The sequence below is a fragment of the Vanacampus margaritifer genome, chromosome 2 (assembly GCF_051991255.1).
Source record: "Vanacampus margaritifer isolate UIUO_Vmar chromosome 2, RoL_Vmar_1.0, whole genome shotgun sequence".
Classification (NCBI taxonomy): domain Eukaryota; kingdom Metazoa; phylum Chordata; class Actinopteri; order Syngnathiformes; family Syngnathidae; genus Vanacampus; species Vanacampus margaritifer.
In genome coordinates, this window is record NC_135433.1 from 932,734 (window position 1) to 954,273 (window position 21,540).

At 45.8% G+C, this 21,540-nt stretch overlaps 2 protein-coding genes across 2 annotated transcripts in view; one reads left to right on the forward strand and one right to left on the reverse strand.

The window, feature by feature from the left end:
- slc39a6 (solute carrier family 39 member 6) overlaps nt 1-1,420 on the reverse strand; it is a 29,419-nt gene extending 27,999 nt beyond the window's left edge. The window contains exon 1 of the mRNA XM_077555525.1: nt 1,277-1,420. The gene's annotated coding sequence lies outside the window, so the exon portion shown is untranslated. The remainder of the gene's footprint in view (nt 1-1,276) is intronic.
- An 81-nt stretch (nt 1,421-1,501) lies between these two features.
- LOC144042659 (tomoregulin-1-like) lies at nt 1,502-20,062 on the forward strand. Its single transcript, XM_077555530.1, has 10 exons — nt 1,502-1,667; nt 4,739-4,848; nt 6,160-6,289; nt 6,445-6,474; nt 14,777-14,879; nt 15,155-15,303; nt 16,225-16,284; nt 16,357-16,480; nt 17,458-17,619; nt 17,741-20,062. Exons 1-10 carry the CDS (start codon nt 1,502-1,504, stop codon nt 17,823-17,825), a joined length of 1,119 nt encoding a protein of 372 aa, XP_077411656.1. The 3' UTR covers nt 17,826-20,062.
- Nucleotides 20,063-21,540: the final 1,478 nt, after the last annotated feature.

The following is a 21,540-nucleotide window of genomic DNA, read 5'->3' on the forward strand; positions in this document are numbered from 1 at the left end:
AATATTACTTTATCGTCATTAAATTTGTAAAGCGCTTTTTCCATTAGATGAAAAAAACAAACAAATCAATTCAAAATGTCTAATATAGCCATTTAGGATTTAGGAACACAACTTTTAAGTGCAATATGAGGCAGAAACATTCTTATTTTTACACATTCTTATTTTTACATGGTTCATGTGTAAAATAAAAAGGTATTAATGGCTTAAAGTTGTGTTCCTAAAATCTAAACAGCTAAGTTTGACATCTTGAGTTGAATGTTTTGCTTTTTTTAATGGGCAAAAGTTTTGTAAAATAAATGAATACAAACTTCTATTTATTTTTTTCAAAATAATAATAATAATAATAATGAAAAGACCTCAACGTGCAATTTATTTTTAATTTCCCCTCCTTTAAACATGGAGAGTGAATTCCAAAGTAGCCGTGGTCCAGAATATTGAAAAAGAATGACAGAAGGTCAGACGTAGCAGCTGTCAAATTTACCAGCCGGCAGCCAGACACTCGTTGTATTGCTCATGCTAACAGCTAGCCGCTAGCCACTTAAATCGGAGACTTCTGCCGTGTCCTACAATGATGGCGTAATTAACTAGCGGTTTCTTAACATCCTCAAATAGCGATTGAACACGAGTTCGGGATAGCGTTATGTTGATGTTGGTCGCAACTACAATGTCAATCAACTATGATAAAGTAACGTCTACAGTAAAAGGGAAGTCAAGCTAGCCATCGCGCCACGACGTGGGCTAACTTTAAAGTAAAAGCGAACTAAGGCTATTTGCATTGCCGTCCATGTATGACTGGATTTGGTCAACTTTATTTTGAAGTGAGGCTTAGCGTGTTACGTTGAGTATGTTTCAGCTTCCTTGACATGTCAGAATGGTAATCGACAGTGAATTGTTTTTTTTGTTCCCCCCCCCACCAACCAATTGGCGAATCGGGCCTGATCCGAACCGTGAGGCCTGATCCAAACTGACCACAGATCAATGATATCAGTTTTTTGTTGTTGTTTTTGCCGTGGTGGTGGGGAGGGCTACAATCTACACTTTCGCCTAGGGGGGCTCCAGGTGTACGATGCAGGTTGGCGTGGGTTCGCTTCCGTGTTTGTGTGAGTGTGTGAAAAAAAAAAAAAAAACTTTCCCTGTCAGTCACCATTAAGGAATTTGCACAATGTGTGTTGCAAACATGCTAACACGCATCGCTAATTGCAAGCAGGAAGCTCCCTGGTTAGATTCAAACCGTGAACAAATCAACTGTAAGGCAGATGTGCTAACCACTAGCTACCTGTGCCGCACTTTGTCCTTCCTCCTCTTCATCGTCTTCCCCCTCCTCCTCCGCGCACGCGCTTGACGTAGCGGAAGTAGGCGGTGCCTCTCGCAGGAACTCGGTACACGCGCACGCGCACACGCCGAGGAGGAGGACGCGCGGAGGCCGCTGCCTCGTGAACGCCCTCTTGTCATCTCCCTCCTCCGTCCTTCATCCTCTTCTTCTTCCTCCTCTTCCTCCTGCATGATGGCGTCGGGCGCGGGAAGCTTTCCCGCCGGTGGGATGCTCGGCCGCCGGCTGCGCGCGCGCACGCCGTTTCTGCTGCTGCTGATGCTGCTCGGCGTGCCCGCGGCGCGCGCGTCCTTCCCGCCTCAGGGCGGCGGAGAGTGTCAAGGAAAAACGTGCGCAGGTAAGATGATTATGATTATTCATAATTGTCATCATTGTGACGAGGAGGGTGAAGGCTGCACGGTTTCCTCACACCGTGGCGCGCGTCCGCGTGCATGCTACCTGCTGCAGCCTCTCCTGGGGCGCGTGCATGTGACTGAAACCCCAACAATCCATCAATAATGTGGTTTGGATTAACATCACATGTAAACAACATCAGAGGCCAAATGGAAAATAAATGGTGATTTGAAATTAGAAAAAAAAAAAGTCCGACGAATTGTCAGTGACACGTGCGTTATGATGACGTCACTTGACTTCATAGTCTGTCGGCATCTAATGAAGTGGAGTTTGAAAAGCATCAACTGGATGTGAGCAGCGCCGGCGCACTGATCGTGTTGATGGCACATCCGCCTCGTCGGTGTCGGGGTCAAAGTTCGAGTCTTCAATCCATGGGTGGAGTTTGTGTGCTCAAACTTTGTTCAACATTCTAGATGGGCTTTGTGGAAAGTCAGGCGACCAGTCTATTTGTTGTCAATATGCCCTGATGTTGGCTGGTGACCAGTCCAGTGATTGTCTATAGGAAACAGATTGGCAACAAGTCTTTTGTTGCTTCATACCGGTCCTGACATTGACTGGCGACCAGTGATTCTTTGCTGACTAAGTGTCTGGACATTGACTTGTGACCAGTCCATTGTTCGTCTATACTGTATACCCTGAAACTAATTGGAGACCAATCCATCCTTTGTCTATATGTGCCCTTGTGAAGTTGCTTAAAACAGTAGTCTTAACATTATGTGTATTTTAAAGAATATCCTGTATATATTTTTGTGTTTTTATATTATCAACTGTCGTTTAGAGGCGCCGCTCAACTTTCTCTAATGTTTTGTATTTTTCCATGACGTATGAAACGAAACTGAAACTTAACTGTAATAAAAGCGACGAGGTGGCCGGGGGAGGGGAGAGAGTCGGAAGGAGCCGAGCGTGAGTTAAGGTCTCGCGCCTCCTCTCCTCTCCCAGCCGCGGTTGCAATAAAACAAAGCAACAGCTTCTGCCTCCTTTTTCCTTGGTGCACGGTCAGTAACTAAGGGGATCTGTAATATCAGACCCAACAGCCCTGACAAACAGATATTCAACCAGTCATTTTTTGCTTAATGGTCCTCCTGAGTTGACTGGCGACGAGGGCTGGGACTCTTTGACTGTCTCACCATTCGATTTGTGGGTCTGCGATTCGATTCAGAATCGATATTTGATTCAGAACGATTTTAGATTCAAAATGACTTGATTGACAATAATTTCTGCTTCAATTTATAGAAATGCAAAGAATTGTCATGATCTACTCCAGTCTGACTCGCTAATGCTAATTAGCGCGCTACTCGTGGCACTTTTATCGCTCAAAAGAACGACTATTCATACAAAACGCTTCAGGAATGAACAGACAAGCATCTTAACATTAGTCACCGACATATGCTCTTCCTACACTGCAAAAAAAACAAAAAACTTTTATTGGAATAACTTGATCATGACTTTTTGCTTCTATGTGGCTACAACTTAACAGTGTATCAGAACGCGCGGAGCCACACTGCCCCTAAGTGGTCAAATCGTGTACAACATGAACAGCGCTCCCAATAACGGGACACGATGAACAAGGGCAAGACGGTATAAAATAATTGAAATAAAATAGATTTTGGGACATTTAAAAAAAAAATCGCGATTCTTATGAGAATCGATTTTTGGCACACCCTTACTTGGCGACCAGTCAATTTTTGTCCATACCCCGACAGATTGGCGACCAGCCATTTTTTGCTCGATAAGTGTCCTGACATTGACTGGCAACCAGTGAGTCCATTATTTGGCAATTAGAAATGTGCATTGTGCCCTGTCACTGACTGAATGGCGACCAGTGAATCCATTGTTTATTGATAAGATAACTGCCAACCTGTGCATCAGTTGTTGTTGTTGTTTTTTTTTGGGGGGGGGGGGGGGTCTAATAAAACAGGCCAAAATGCAGATGTCAAGGCAAGAGGCAATTTGCTTACTTTTTGAGGTTGAGCTAAATATGATGTGAAAGTGTAAAAAGTGTGCCAGCAATGCAGTCGCCTGTCGCTGGCTGGCGACCAGTCTAGGGTCAACCCCATGATTTTAGGAGCAAATCGAATTTAGGAGCGATATTGCGATTTCAATTTGATTCCTGATTTTCTTCAAATCAAGCTACATTACAAATACTCATAATACAAACATGAGAACTTCAAAACAATAAAAGCTATGACAGTAATAATAGCCAAAAATGTTTCACATTTTGTACAAATTGACATGTTCTTTGTATAATACTACAATAAGTTGATTTTACACAACTATGGTTAAGACCAAAATATTCAATTCATAGTAGGATATGAATTTCAGGCCATATTGGTAAGTGTCTAGAAAAAAAATAGCGGCGCTAAATACTTGAAAAGTCAGATAAAATGCATCCACAACAAGAAAAAACAAGACAAGCTGGTGGAAAATGGTTTGCTTCGCCACAAAAAAAAGTGTCAAGTCGTGGGAAGCGGAAAAGCCAATTTGAAGTTGGCTGGCCGCCAACACCGGCCGGCTCAGGTCAGGAAACAGTGACAATGCTGCCGCCTAGTGGTTGGAGATCAAATAAACATCACTTAAACGTGGGGCTCCTACAAATAGCCATTCTAAAAGTATGAACATGAGAAGGGGAGTATTTCTGATTGAGTTGATTAAATGTGGAAAGAGAGAGAGACAAAGAGAAAGAAAGAGAGAGAGATTGCACCCCTCTTATGGCTGTTTTACAGGAACCAGAAATGAGAAGAATAGAAAATTGCTATATTGAGATATACACTGAAATGCTTTCATTCTTTTTTTGCGGGGACATTTTGTGTACCAAAATATATGTTTTTAATCAATTAATAAAAAAAATTTTTGAACGTCACAATAAGACACAATTTTTATTTTATTTTTAAAGAAAATAAACAAAATAATCACGGCAACAGTCATGCTAAAGTGCCAGTAATCCGTATTGGACAACATTTGTGATTGACAAAATGAAAATTGAGCCTCCCGCTTTTTGGCTTTGTTGATGTTCAGGCGTGTCGGAGAAGAAGAGCGACTTGCGGGCGTGCGACCAATCCACGTGCCGCTTCGGGGGCGTTTGCAGAGACGACGACTCGCAGATCAAATGTGTTTGTCAGTTCCAGGTGGGTGACGACCAATCGCAAACACCGTCGCCCAATCCGTCCATCCATCGGCGGATGATTGACAGTAGTTGACGTGGGCTGTCACTTTTGTTGCGTTCACTGTTTTTATATCAATATGTATTCATTCATTAAAAAAAAATAAATACTGGGTTCATCAATTGTAATTTAATTATAAATAAAAATGTACAAATTAGAAAGATTTTTTGTAAAAATGTTTTGTTTACTTTTCATTGTTTTTTTTAATCAGGTTTATGTTCATATCTCACTTGGAATACAATAACTAGTTAGGTGATTTATTATCAAAATAATAAAACATTTCAATCATAACTAAATTCATTGTAAATACAATTTCAAAATGACAATTATTTTATCGGTAAAATAAATATTTTGTATATTTCACATTGTTTTTTAACTTGGTTTAAATTTACGGAAGCGTACATTCAGGTGGGGAAAAAAAAGCTCATTTTTTTCTGAGTAATTTTTGGCGAGGACTTTTTTGAGTACCTGTAAATACAATTAATGAAAAAATGTTTTAGTGAATATTTTTTTCCCTGTTTTTCTGGGTAATTTGGGGGAGGGGGGATTTGTTTTTTTGAGTATATTTTCTGTCTTGAATATTTTTTTTCTGTTTTAAAAATATTTTCTTTTCTGTTTTTCTGAATAATTTTTCCTGCTTTTATGAATTCCTCCCATTTTTCTCATTTTTGTTTCAGTTTTTCTGAATATATTTTTTAATGACAGAAATAATATTCAAAACAACACCCCAAAAATATTTCACGAAACAGAGACAAAAATTATTCAGTATTCAATAAAACAGAAAAAAATAAATAAAAATAAAACAATTAGTCAGAAAAACCGCAGTGATTTTTTTCAAGTACATAAATGCAATACGCTTCTGTATACAGTATATGAAATTCGCCATTTAAATGAATGGTTAATACATTTATTGTAAATAACGTAAAGAAGTAATAGTAAAATAATGTAACATTTGGATAATTCTAACTAAATTCATTACAAATACAAGTGTTTTATTTATTATTACGATGCCCAACTTGCGTCCGTCCGTCCGTCGGCCTGCGTACGTACGTCCTTCTCATTCTGTGTATTGTTACGAGCCTTTGCATCATAAAGCGTCGTGCGAACATGCGGACGCACGCGGCCAAAGGCGGACATCGCCATGGGCGGGAATTGACGATTAACGGAAGTGACCACAATACAATTACAAATGATTTCATGACTAGGTTTGACTTTTTTTTGGGGTATCAGATGGTGTTCATGTTGTGTTTTTGTGACTTTCTTGTGGCGTCTCAGTGTCACAAGAAGTACGTTCCGGTGTGCGGCTCCAACGGCGACACGTACCAAAACGAGTGCTACCGGCGCCAAGCGTCCTGCAAGCAGCAGCGGATCATCTCCAGGGTGGCGCACGGGCCTTGTTCTGACGGTCGCGCTTCTCTTTATTTTCATCTCTTTGCTTATCGCAATCACAACATTGAAAATGGCCTGATATCTCATCATAATTTTGAACAAAAGAAAAACAAAAAAGACTCACTGATGATCTTCATAAGGTTGTTCAACATTGATTTCTTTCATTCGCAGATCCTGGTTCCGGTTCTGGAGATCCAGGCGGTGAGTTCATCTTACTTTTGTCCAGTTTTCAAATATGTTTAAAACTAATGAAAGCAAGTGATAACACAGAGCAGCCACAATATTGTGCTATCAAATGAGAGCTCTGAAATGATCTTCTTAGAAATATTAACAGCATTTTTTTCAAAAGAAACATGTAACATTTTCATGAAATAAATAAATAAATGTTAACATTAAGTCACAGTGTCCCATTACTGGTCAACTATTTTTTAGAACTGAGAGCTACTCATGTTGTCCTTGAGGCTAGCTAGTACACGGTGGCGCGTTTTTTTGTGTTTTTTTTTTTTTTTTTTTAACTGCTAGTGAGGACAAAAAAAGTTGATTGGAGGCAGTTAACTTGAAAGAGGCGACGGATTTACTCAACTCAAGCAGCAAGCCGCCAATCACATTGTGCCCTGCTTAGACGTTAGCCATTATTGATGCTCATTGAAACGTTGACTTGAAAGCAATTATCAGCCCAGTAACATGAATGTCAATTAGAAGAAGAAAATCATTGAAAAAGGATATTTAAGAATAGAATGAAATAAGCCAACCACGGGTAAAGGAGGGTCGGCACTAAATAGAAAAATGATTCATAGTAGAAGGAATACAAATAAAACAATGTTTTTAGTTCTCCGTCTGGTTGTACTGTAATCTCTAGTTCTTCTGCTTTGCAACAACGAAAGACACGTTTTGCCAACGTGCGGTCTTCTTCTCGTCTAGTTCAGCATCAAAAGCCTCACTTTTGACTTCCTGGTAGTTCGTCATCACTTCCAAATATGGGCACGCTGTTGCGAGTGATTGATTAGGGCTGGTTGGAACGCGACGTTGGTGTCGGCCGGGTACGGGCATCTCAGTGCGCTTTGACATTAAATGACTTGGAAAAAACGTTGAGTAGTTTTGGCTTACCAGCAAGACCAAGACAAGAAGACCGCAAGAGCAGCAGATTGTGTGAGCACGCACGCACGCACGCACGCACGCACGCACGCACGCACGCTGAGGTGTCAAATCCATGTCCAGAATGCAAAAACTGTGGCAGGTAAGCATCTTACGTGCTGATTGAGTCCAAGCACCTGCGCTTGAAGACCAGGTTTTTCCTTCCCGGACCTGGATCTGAAAATACAAACGCCAAACTTGACTCTGTTGTAAGGTCTTAAAGCATATTATTATTTATTGAACCATTTTTAAGACTTTTCAAAATGTAGATTTTTTTTTTTTTTTTTTAAATCTTAGTCAATTGACATCCTTTTAAATGTCTAACAAAACGTTCAGGGAGCTCTCAAGGATGTCAGAACGTCTTAGAAGAGAGGTGGGCAGTCTGGGTCCTGGTGGTCCGGAGTCCTGCAGCTTTTGGAGGTTTCTCACTTCCAACGCAAGCTGATTCCAATCAACAGAATCGTCATCAGGGTTATGCTGATCATAAATCATGACTGTAACATGCAAAACCTGCAGGACTCCGGCCCTTCATGCCCACCTCGGTCTTAGAAAGTTCATTGGAAACTTAACCAGAGCTTTCTATAGTTATCTAAAGTAAATATGTTTTTTTTCCCCACAATTTAAAAATACCTGAAATTTTAAACTTTCACATTGCTTTTGTTTTATTGTCGAACAAAAACAAAAGATTCAGAAGGTTCCCAGGGTCAACAGGATCTCTTATAAAGTTCACAGAAATTTTAAATAAATAGTTCCCTGAGATTAAAATTGTCATGTGGGAACGTGAGTGGTTGAGGGACCCAAAAGCAGCCAAACAGGAATCAGCTGCAATGCGTGGAACTTTAATTAACAATAGTGAGAAAACGGTGAGCAAACAACCTGGACTTAATGGGATGTGACTGGACTGGTCGCCATGACTGGTCAGGATGTGACACAGACTGGTCGCCATGACTGGGCAGGATGTGACCTGACTGGTCGCCATGACATGACAAAACTGGTTGCCATGACTGGGCAGGACGTGACCAGACTGGTCGCCATGACTGGACAGGACGTGGCAAGACTGGTCGCCATGACTGGACATGACGTGGCAAGACTGGTCGCCATGACTGGACAGGATGTGACAAGACTGGTTGCCATGACTGGACAGGACGTTACAAGACTGGTCGCCATGACATGACAAAACTGGTTGCCATGACTGGGCAGGACGTGACCAGACTGGTCGCCATGACTGGACAGGACGTGCAAGACTGGTCACCATGACTGGACAGGACGTGGCAAGACTGGTCGCCATGACTGGACAGGATGTGACAAGACTGGTCGCCATGACTGGACAGGACGTTACAAGACTGGTCGCCATGACATAACAAAACTGGTTGCCATGGCTGGACAGGACGTGACAAGGCTGGTCGCCATGACTGGACAGGACGTGACAAGACTGGTCGCCATGACTGGACAAAACTGGTTGCCATGGCTGGACAGGACGTGACAAGGCTGGTCGCCATGACTGGACAGGACGTTACAAGATTGGTCGCCATGACATGACAAAACTGGTTGCCATGGCTGGACAGGACGTGACAAGACTGGTCGCCATGACTGGACAGGACGTTACAAGATTGGTCGCCATGACATGACAAAACTGGTTGCCATGGCTGGACAGGACGTGACAAGGCTGGTCGCCATGACTGGACAGGACGTGGCAAGACGGGTCGCCATGACTGGACAGGACGTTACAAGATTGGTCGCCATGACATGACAAAACTGGTTGCCATGGCTGGACAGGACGTGACAAGGCTGGTCGCCATGACTGGACAGGACGTGGCAAGACTGGTCACCATGACTGGACAGGACGTGGCAAGACTGGTTACCATGACTGGACAGGACGTGACAAGACCGGTCGCCATGACTGGACAAAACTGGTTGCCATGGCTGGACAGGACGTGACAAGGCTGGTCGCCATGACTGGACAGGACGTGGCAAGACGGGTCGCCATGACTGGACAGGACGTTACAAGATTGGTCGCCATGACATGACAAAACTGGTTGCCATGGCTGGACAGGACGTGACCAGACTGGTCACCATGACTGGACAGGACGTGGCAAGACTGGTCGCCATGACTGGACATGACGTGGCAAGACTGGTTGCCATGACTGGGCAGGACGTTACAAGACTGGTCGCCATGACATGACAAAACTGGTTGCCATGACTGGGCAGGACGTGACCAGACTGGTCGCCATGACTGGATAGGACGTGGCAAGACTGGTTGGCATGACTGGACAGGACGTGGCAAGACTGGTCGCCATGACTGGACAGGATGTGACAAGACTGGTCGCCATGACTGGACAGGACGTTACAAGACTGGTCGCCATGACATAACAAAACTGGTTGCCATGGCTGGACAGGACGTGACAAGGCTGGTCGCCATGACATGACAAAACTGGTTGCCATGACTGGGCAGGACGTGACCAGACTGGTCGCCATGACTGGATAGGACGTGGCAAGACTGGTTGGCATGACTGGACAGGACGTGGCAAGACTGGTCGCCATGACTGGACAGGATGTGACAAGACTGGTCGCCATGACTGGACAGGACGTTACAAGACTGGTCGCCATGACATAACAAAACTGGTTGCCATGGCTGGACAGGACGTGACAAGGCTGGTCGCCATGACTGGACAGGACGTGACAAGACTGGTCGCCATGACTGGACAAAACTGGTTGCCATGGCTGGACAGGACGTGACAAGACTGGTCGCCATGACTGGACAGGACGTTACAAGATTGGTCGCCATGACATGACAAAACTGGTTGCCATGGCTGGACAGGACGTGACAAGGCTGGTCGCCATGACTGGACAGGACGTGGCAAGACGGGTCGCCATGACTGGACAGGACGTTACAAGATTGGTCGCCATGACATGACAAAACTGGTTGCCATGGCTGGACAGGACGTGACAAGGCTGGTCGCCATGACTGGACAGGACGTGGCAAGACTGGTCACCATGACTGGACAGGACGTGGCAAGACTGGTTACCATGACTGGACAGGACGTGACAAGACCGGTCGCCATGACTGGACAAAACTGGTTGCCATGGCTGGACAGGACGTGACAAGGCTGGTCGCCATGACTGGACAGGACGTGGCAAGACGGGTCGCCATGACTGGACAGGACGTTACAAGATTGGTCGCCATGACATGACAAAACTGGTTGCCATGGCTGGACAGGACGTGACAAGACTGGTCGCCATGACTGGACAAAACTGGTTGCCATGGCTGGACAGGACGTGACAAGGCTGGTCGCCATGACTGGACAGGACGTTACAAGATTGGTCGCCATGACATGATAAAACTGGTTGCCATGGCTGGACAGGACGTGACAAGGCTGGTCGCCATGACTGGACAGGACGTGACAAGACTGGTCGCCATGACTGGACAAAACTGGTTGCCATGGCTGGACAGGACGTGACAAGGCTGGTCGCCATGACTGGACAGGACGTTACAAGATTGGTCGCCATGACATGACAAAACTGGTTGCAATGGCTGGACAGGACGTGACAAGACTGGTCGCCATGACTGGACAGGACGTTACAAGATTGGTCGCCATGACATGACAAAACTGGTTGCCATGGCTGGACAGGACGTGACAAGGCTGGTCGCCATGACTGGACAGGACGTGGCAAGACGGGTCGCCATGACTGGACAGGACGTTACAAGATTGGTCGCCATGACATGACAAAACTGGTTGCCATGGCTGGACAGGACGTGACAAGGCTGGTCGCCATGACTGGACAGGACGTGGCAAGACTGGTCACCATGACTGGACAGGACGTGGCAAGACTGGTTACCATGACTGGACAGGACGTGACAAGACCGGTCGCCATGACTGGACAAAACTGGTTGCCATGGCTGGACAGGACGTGACAAGGCTGGTCGCCATGACTGGACAGGACGTGGCAAGACGGGTCGCCATGACTGGACAGGACGTTACAAGATTGGTCGCCATGACATGACAAAACTGGTTGCCATGGCTGGACAGGACGTGACAAGACTGGTCGCCATGACTGGACAGGACGTTACAAGATTGGTCGCCATGACATGACAAAACTGGTTGCCATGGCTGGACAGGACGTGACAAGGCTGGTCGCCATGACTGGACAGGACGTGGCAAGACTGGTCACCATGACTGGACAGGACGTGGCAAGACTGGTTACCATGACTGGACAGGACGTGACAAGACCGGTCGCCATGACTGGACAAAACTGGTTGCCATGGCTGGACAGGACGTGACAAGGCTGGTCGCCATGACTGGACAGGACGTGGCAAGACGGGTCGCCATGACTGGACAGGACGTTACAAGATTGGTCGCCATGACATGACAAAACTGGTTGCCATGGCTGGACAGGACGTGACAAGACTGGTCGCCATGACTGGACAGGACGTTACAAGATTGGTCGCCATGACATGACAAAACTGGTTGCCATGGCTGGACAGGACGTGACAAGGCTGGTCGCCATGACTGGACAGGACGTGGAAAGACGGGTCGCCATGACTGGACAGGACGTTACAAGATTGGTCGCCATGACATGACAAAACTGGTTGCCATGGCTGGACAGGACGTGACAAGGCTGGTCGCCATGACTGGACAGGACGTGGCAAGACTGGTCACCATGACTGGACAGGACGTGGCAAGACTGGTTACCATGACTGGACAGGACGTGACAAGACCGGTCGCCATGACTGGACAAAACTGGTTGCCATGGCTGGACAGGACGTGACAAGGCTGGTCGCCATGACTGGACAGGACGTGGCAAGACGGGTCGCCATGACTGGACAGGACGTTACAAGATTGGTCGCCATGACATGACAAAACTGGTTGCCATGGCTGGACAGGACGTGACAAGACTGGTCGCCATGACTGGACAGGACGTTACAAGATTGGTCGCCATGACATGATAAAACTGGTTGCCATGGCTGGACAGGACGTGACAAGGCTGGTCGCCATGACTGGACAGGACGTGACAAGACTGGTCGCCATGACTGGACAAAACTGGTTGCCATGGCTGGACAGGACGTGACAAGGCTGGTCGCCATGACTGGACAGGACGTTACAAGATTGGTCGCCATGACATGACAAAACTGGTTGCCATGGCTGGACAGGACGTGACAAGGCTGGTCGCCATGACTGGACAGGACGTGGCAAGACGGGTCGCCATGACTGGACAGGACGTTACAAGATTGGTCGCCATGACATGACAAAACTGGTTGCCATGGCTGGACAGGACGTGACAAGGCTGGTCGCCATGACTGGACAGGACGTGGCAAGACTGGTCACCATGACTGGACAGGACGTGGCAAGACTGGTTACCATGACTGGACAGGACGTGACAAGACCGGTCGCCATGACTGGACAAAACTGGTTGCCATGGCTGGACAGGACGTGACAAGGCTGGTCGCCATGACTGGACAGGACGTGGCAAGACGGGTCGCCATGACTGGACAGGACGTTACAAGATTGGTCGCCATGACATGACAAAACTGGTTGCCATGGCTGGACAGGACGTGACAAGACTGGTCGCCATGACTGGACAGGACGTTACAAGATTGGTCGCCATGACATGATAAAACTGGTTGCCATGGCTGGACAGGACGTGACAAGGCTGGTCGCCATGACTGGACAGGACGTGACAAGACTGGTCGCCATGACTGGACAAAACTGGTTGCCATGGCTGGACAGGACGTGACAAGGCTGGTCGCCATGACTGGACAGGACGTTACAAGATTGGTCGCCATGACATGACAAAACTGGTTGCCATGGCTGGACAGGACGTGACAAGGCTGGTCGTCATGACTGGACAGGACGTGGCAAGACGGGTCGCCATGACTGGACAGGACGTTACAAGATTGGTCGCCATGACATGACAAAACTGGTTGCCATGGCTGGACAGGACGTGACAAGGCTGGTCGCCATGACTGGACAGGACGTGGCAAGACTGGTCACCATGACTGGACAGGACGTGGCAAGACTGGTTACCATGACTGGACAGGACGTGACAAGACCGGTCGCCATGACTGGACAAAACTGGTTGCCATGGCTGGACAGGACGTGACAAGGCTGGTCGCCATGACTGGACAGGACGTGGCAAGACGGGTCGCCATGACTGGACAGGACGTTACAAGATTGGTCGCCATGACATGACAAAACTGGTTGCCATGGCTGGACAGGACGTGACAAGACTGGTCGCCATGACTGGACAGGACGTTACAAGATTGGTCGCCATGACATGACAAAACTGGTTGCCATGGCTGGACAGGACGTGACAAGGCTGGTCGCCATGACTGGACAGGACGTGGCAAGACGGGTCGCCATGACTGGACAGGACGTTACAAGATTGGTCGCCATGACATGACAAAACTGGTTGCCATGGCTGGACAGGACGTGACAAGGCTGGTCGCCATGACTGGACAGGACGTGGCAAGACTGGTCACCATGACTGGACAGGACGTGGCAAGACTGGTTACCATGACTGGACAGGACGTGACAAGACCGGTCGCCATGACTGGACAAAACTGGTTGCCATGGCTGGACAGGACGTGACAAGGCTGGTCGCCATGACTGGACAGGACGTGGCAAGACGGGTCGCCATGACTGGACAGGACGTTACAAGATTGGTCGCCATGACATGACAAAACTGGTTGCCATGGCTGGACAGGACGTGACAAGACTGGTCGCCATGACTGGACAGGACGTTACAAGATTGGTCGCCATGACATGACAAAACTGGTTGCCATGGCTGGACAGGACGTGACAAGGCTGGTCGCCATGACTGGACAGGACGTGACCAGACTGGTGGCATTGACTGGACAGGACGTGACTGGCCCTGATTTGACTTGACTTGCTGTGACGAGGACGAGGGCTACTTGGCGGTGACGAAGACTTGACGCACAAACTTCCAATGCAATGCATTCAACCCGACTGGACAAACAAAACAGACTAAATACACCAACACTCATGAGCCATAACAAAGAAAAACCAACCCAACCCCCACAGAACCGAAACGTGACAAAAATGTTTTGAGATGTACCTTATACCGGTTGTCAGATTTTTAAAAAAGACCGATTCCGATATTGGTCAAAATGCCCAATTATCGGTCTATTCTTAATAAAAAAGAAGGGTAGAAGGTCAAAACATGCAAAAGAGATCTGGATGGAGGTGGTTGGGGGGGCAGGTCAAAACCCCCCCCAAAAAAGTGTCTCTTGGCCACTCCTGCCAGATGTCCTCGCCTTGTACATCTTCTTTTTGCCTTTCCTTGTCGACTGCTCGGCACCTGCAGCCGCGTCAGCACTTTTCCCATTCTTTGTTCTTGTTCTTCCTTCCAGGCGACGAAGAAGAAGAAGGTTCTGCCTCGGACGGGATCAAGAAGAGCAAGTGCAGCACTTGCAAATACGGAGCAGAATGTGACGAAGACGCAGAGGACGTATGGTGAGATGCAACGTCCCTGCAAAACCCACCACGCTCGACAAAGACCGTAAGACCTGACAAAAGACTGCGAGACCAAACCGGATCTCAAATCCTGACACACATCTGGCGACCTGACAAGATCACGAAACCTGACAAAAACCACAAGATCCGACAAAGACCGTAGCGCTTTTAGGGAAAGATGAGCATGACCATGAGAGCAGACAAAGACCGTGTGAAATTGGTGTGTCCCCCCCGAAACCCCCCACCCACCAGGATGCTCCCCCTTGTGGCTGCAGGTGCATCTGCAACATCGACTGCAGCGGCCACAACGAGAACGCCGTCTGCGCCACGGACGGCAACTCCTACAACAGTCCGTGTTTGGTGCGAGAGGCGTCCTGCATGAAGCAGGAGCAGATCGACGTGGAGCACCTGGGCAGGTGTCGAGGTCGGCACAAAATGTCCGCACTGACAAAAATGGCCGCTCTTCAAATTCCATTCAAATGCATTTTTTCAATTCAAAAAACATTTCATTTTTTACAAAAAAAAAGGTCAACACAAAATAAATGACAGCAAACAGTCAAGACGCTTTATGAGTAAAAATTTGACAAAAATCAATAAATAGAATGACTTGTACTCATTATATTTTTCCAGAAATTGTGCTTTTATAATCCAGATTGTTCCACAAACTTTTCAAACTCAACTCAATTGTATACGTCAACTGTATTTAAATTTTTAATGCCTCTGGACATCATATTCGGAGTATTTGGAATGCAATTTAAAACATTTCAGTCATGACCTTTAATGTTTTAAGAAATTTTCTCCCAAAGACGTAATTATACGTGTTTTTTTTTTTTGGGCTTGTTGTTGTTTTATGCTAGAGCATACAGAAGGCTTTGATGCAGCCTCTGACCTGAAGAGAATGCTTGAAGTAATGGTAGTTATCACCAAAACGGCCAGCAGGTGGCAGCAGAGTATAAGAGATCAACCAACAGATTTGTAAATAATGATGAAACTTACTATATTCTAATGCTAATTGCTGCAAAATGGAAACAGATAGATTTTTTTCCCCCCAATGAAAGAAGAGACTCGAATCTTTCTTTTGGTAGCTTCCATGTTTTTATAGCAACAGAACACAATATTCTGCGGACCTTGCAAAATCAGTCCACGGTCCGCAGGTCAAGATTGGGTTCAGAAATACAGGAGAAGCCGCCACTCCATTTTGGGGGATGAGGAACAAGGCTCACTGAAAATTGCAAAGAATTGGGGGATTGGGTTGAAAAAAAGAAAAGACAGGAAATTCTTGTGCACTGTGCTGCCTTCCTGAACGGAACCCGTGTCTTCTGTGGTCTTTTTTCTCGCTCGCCAGCCGACAAAGACAAAGCGGGCAGGAAGGACGAGGGCGGCCCTTTCAAAGTAAACGTCCTCGGTAAGGCCGCCGCCAGGGCGCCGCGTGGCGATGACATCACTTCCCGTGATCACGTTTTGTTGCTTTGGCCAGAAACCAAAGGACTGGAGCACGGAGACGGATTCTACGCCGGAACGCCAAACAGTTGCAGCGACTCGCACCTGGGTTTTTGTCTGCACGGACGCTGCGAAATCCACTACAACATGCCCACCTGCAGGTGACGCCGCTAACTCATTGTGCTAACCACCATTAGCAATGAAAGGTCTTACCGGGTTGTCTTTTTGCAAAGAGTGGAAAGCAAATCCCTCCTCTTGAAAAAGCAGAATCAGAGGAATCGAACAGGCAAAGCATTTCCAAAGAACCGCGCAATCTTGACATTTGCACTGCCGGGGCAGATTTAACATTTACATGTATTTATTTATCGGTTCATTTTTATGGCTACCGTCTTGCCTGCGTCCCACAACACAAATTCCAAATTTGTGTGTTCACTATAGCAACAATTGTCCCTGCATAGAGTGCACTTTGTAGTAGAGCTGTCAAAAGGAATCAATTCATCGATTATCATATTAATCGACAACTATTTTAATAATCAAGTAATCGTTTGGAGCTATTTTTGAATTCAAAATGGTCTAAATCCCAAAATATAACAAAAATATTGAGGAAATTTGTTGTTGTTTTTTAAATCTGGGACCATGAGTATGGCTGTAGTTTGTAATACCACTATTCACCACCAGGTGGCAGACATTGCTTAGTTGCGCTTGCACCGAGTCTCTATACTATAATAATAATAATATTTTTATGTGGATTGGAAATGAAATGCAGAACCTCAATAAAATTTTGAATGATTTGATTTTTAAAAGAAAAAAAAATCTATTTTGCATAAAATTTCGTTTTGTGGTTGAGCACTTTTGTGCTGTTAAGTCAAGTCACGTTTATTTATAGCCCTTGATCACAAAAGAGTCTCAAACAGTTGCAGTTGACAAATATGAACAACGACAACAACACCTTCTTGAATGGTTATTATGAACTGGGAAAAAAACGATAGTATGTGATCATTTTTTTGGTTTGCTTCTTTTACCAATGTGGCAATGCTGACAAATTGTGGCCCCCTCCAGCCTTAAAGTTGCCCGTCCCTGAACTAGGTCCACTACGTAAGCTATCGGACTTGTCAAGCTGCGCGTGTGGCGTGTGCAGGTGCGAGTCGGGGTACAAAGGCGTCCGCTGCGACGAGCTTCAGGACTTCAACGTGCTCTACGTGGTCCCCAGTGGCCAGAAGCTGCATTACGTCCTGATCGCGTCGGTTATCGGCGCCGTGCAGATCGCAGTCATCGTAGCCGTCGTCATGTGCATCAGCAGGTACGCCACACGCACTCGCCCGCTGCCCGCCTCGCCACCGCGCTGCTTGACGAACTGGCTCTCCGTGTGCGTGTGCGTGTGCGTGTGCGTGTGCGTGTGTGTGTGTGTGTGCCCCTTTCAGGAAATGCCCAAAGAACAACCGCGGCCGTCGACACAAACACAACCTGGGGCATTTTTCTGCGGACACTAACTCTCGGATGGTATAGCCCCCTTTTTCCTCCTCCCCTCTTCTTTTTTAATTTTTTAATTTCTTTTTTGAGAGAAAAAGACGAGCGTCGGCTGCCTTATTTCTTCGTCTTTTTTGCTCACCGCCCTTGAACAACTTTGAGGAATGTTTCCGCATCCTGCGCTCGTATTTTGGAGCTTCAGGAACGCCAACGACGACCAAATGAAAGACTCTTGATGACGAAATGTCTTATAACGCTAATAATAATAATAATTATAACAACGATGACGGCGACTTATTTCTGATTCTCCTGATGTCATCGTAGTGGTTCCATTGGACTTGAGTTGGCATGACAACCGCTGTAACGTGTTTCCCGTGTTGCCCTTTCAGCAAACGCACAAACGGTAGCTTTCATTTCACCCCAGTTTCATTTACACACAGTTACTTTCAGCTGGCTTATTGGACCTTTATTTTGAAAGTTTCTATGGGAAGTGTCTGCCTACTTCCTTTACTGTGAAGGCTGCTCCAGGAAGTATGAGCCTTCTTCAAAGTCAGCTTTCTTCATTTATTTTGAAGGCCACAAAGAAGCGTAAGCCTTCTTCCTTTTATTTTGAAAGTTTCTATGGGAAGTGTCTGCCTGCTTCCTTTACTTTGAAGGCTGCTACAGGAAATGCCAACCATCCTCCCTTAATTTATTTGATCTTTTTCCTTTACTTTGAAGGCTGCTAAAGGAAGTGTCTGCTGGATTGTTTTCTTTGAATGTTTCTACCAGGGGTTCTCAAACTTTTTGTGTCCAGGGACCCCTTACAGGGACCCCTCATAATTCTAACGGGAATTAAACATAACTACGTGTAGCCCTAAATGTCCATCCATTTGCCGAAGCGCTCATTCCGCGCAAGGGTCTTGGGGTGCTGGAGCCTATCCCAACTGTCTTCAAGCAGTAGGCGGGGCACACCCTGAACTGGTGACCAGCCAATCACAGGGACGGACAACCATCCACATTCACAATAACACGAGAGACAATTTAGAGTGTTCAATCGAGCTGATGAAGAACGTCTTTGGAACGTGGGAGGAAACCGGAGTAACCGGAGAAAACCCACGCAGTCACCAGAATGTCATATTTTAATGGTTGAATTTAAAAAAAAAAAAGCCTCATCCTAATAGTAAACCTTTTCTTCTGCAAAATATACCTTTATTCACTGAAAAAAAAAAAAAAAACGTTTCTGTCCAAATGGTTGCCTCCGGTTTCAGGGACCGTTTTTATTTTTTTTCAACACACTTAGATTAAACGTATTTATATGTTTTTTTTTTTTATTTGTTGAATGATGGAAACATTGTTGTTGAAAAATTGTGAATTGTGTGACATTTCATCAAGAAGAAAGCAAAGTGAATGTGACGCCGACAGCTAATTGAAACAACACGGTTGTGGAAGCAGCTAAACAAAGCAGGCTAATGTGCTAGCGTAGTTTGCTAAAAGTGGTGAATGACAACATTTTGGAAGTCAAATCATTTAGAATCACGCGTTACGCCGGATATAGCTGAAGCGCTAACCGCTGCCTGGCTACAAAAACAATTCTTCACTGGCTTTGTTTTGGTTAGCATGTTTGAGCTAACGAGGCTAAGCAGCCGCAAGTGTCGGAGCTTTATTTGGGCTAGCTTGGTCATGCTAGTGAGGCTAACACGTGCACACACACAGAACAGACATAGACACACAAAACACAAAGACAAATGCAAACACATGCGTACATCGACACACAAACACACACGCTTTGATTTCAAGCTTACTCTCAGGCCATTTGCGCCTTTAGCTTAGCAAGCTAACATGTTTTCTTTAGTTTTTGGTTGTTGTTATTGGCCAGCACAAATGTTTTCATGTTCCTTTTTGTTCCACGAGAGCCAAAGTGACAATCACAAAACATTTGTTAGCGTCATCATGCGTAGTTATTTATTTGTGGTTGAAAAGGAAATGATTGTAGTGGTGATGTTGTGTCGCGTTCATTAGCATAGCATGTAGCAGCGTAGTGGCGGTAAAGGGGCGGGGTCACGAAGGAAGTGTTGAGTCGGAAAACCTGTCTCACGGTTGTCATTTTATTTTGATGATCATCACCAGCACCCCCAACCCCAGCGGCGGCGGCGGCGCCCCCCCCCCCCCCCCCCCCCCCGTGAACGTTTGTCTTGTCGTGACTGCTCGTCCCAACGTGACTTTAATGTGTTAACGTGATGCATGTCAACTTTGAATAAAAACTTGTGGGGTTTTTCAACAAAATGTCGCACAAATGGTTTGGTTTTGTCTTGTTTTGTTTTTTAACGCCAAAATCTGGCATTTTTCTACTGCTTGAAAATTCCTTAACCTTTATTGGATGAGGCAATGTGCAGAAATATGAATATAGAAACAGACCAGCAAACACGTTCAAAATGAAGGGGACATGTTACGCAATCTCGCAGTAGTTGGGTTTCCATCGTCTTCAGTAATGTGCAAAGTGGTACTGGAAAAACAGGAGGGAAAAAAACAACAACCCTCAAATACCGCAAGTACGTTTTTGTGTTCTTATGAGGTAGGAATTGTACTTTATTGTGGAAATGTCACTTTTATTTTGTGAAAAAACTGTCACGGAAACCCAGCTAGCAATGACGTCTGCAAGCTCGGTCATTGTTTTCATATTCATTGAAATTCTTGAAAATATCTGTTTCGATTGCGCGGCAAATGTGAGGCGGAGTGGACCATGTTATCGCAACTGGAAACCAAGAACTAAATATATATTTATTCAAATAAATGCCATTTTTTGAAAATTTAAAGAAATGAAAAAAGTTGATCGGCTTTTTAGCATACCTCACTTCCTGCGTGTTCAAATATGGTCATGTGCTGCGTTGCTGGCTCAGAACTTTAACTCACTGGTAACGCTTGCGCTTCATACCGGAGGACGCGGGTTTGATCCTGGCTCACCTCACTTCAAAAAAATTTATAAGTCAATCATTTGTCAAGTAAGACTTAAAAAGAGTTATATTTTTTGCTTTATTTTCTAGGCATGTTATGTATAGCATCTTTGAGTCAGAGTTGGGGGGGGGCAAGGTAGCATGCATGTGCACACGTGTGTGTGTGTGTGTGTGTGTGCATGTGTGTGTGCAGTGTGGAATGAGAGGAAGGGTCATCACATGACAATTTTAATTCTTTTGGGCGGGGCAGGATTACCGCTGTAAATTTAGATTTAGTAGCGTGTGTGTGTGTGTGTTTGTGTGTTTGTGTGTTTGTAATTGTCTGCCAAAAGTTTGATGTTTTGTGCACCAAACAGGAAGTCATCGTGACTTGAAAGTTGCTACTAAAATAAAAAATACTGTAAGATAAATAGTCCTGATGTGCGCAAGTTCTCCCTGTCGGACGAGCCGTCGCATTCCTGACATGTCAAAGCACCAACGAGATCCTTTTGGACCGCAAGTCTTCCCAGAATAAACCAGCCGGTCAGTCTTTGGACACTTGGGGGTTCTACTGAGTTGGGTGGCGGCGCCGACTTCAAAAAGGCAAAATATGTTTAACGTGAAACTCGTTGACGTAAACGTCAGCCAGCTGTGAGCTTTTCCTACGCCTCAGAATGAGCAAATGGTGGACCAAAAGGAAGACCAATCCCAGCAGGACTTGGACATGGAGGTCTATCATTCTCAAAGTTGTCCAAGTGTCTCCTTACTGGAGTTTTTTTTTAGCTGCCGGCCTCACTGCTGGATGCTTCTGACAGAGCGGGATCACGTTCCCTTTTTTTAAA

Excerpts from the sequence above, each read along its gene's own strand:
- LOC144042659 (XM_077555530.1), top strand. The coding sequence starts at position 1,502 with ATGATGGCGTCGGGCGCGGGAAGCTTTCCCGCCGGTGGGATGCTCGGC. Across the intron at positions 6,475-14,776 it reads CGGTTCTGGAGATCCAGGCG|GCGACGAAGAAGAAGAAGGT; the intron begins GTGAGTTCATCT and ends TCTTCCTTCCAG. Across the intron at positions 15,304-16,224 it reads GCACCTGGGCAGGTGTCGAG|CCGACAAAGACAAAGCGGGC; the intron begins GTCGGCACAAAA and ends CTCGCTCGCCAG.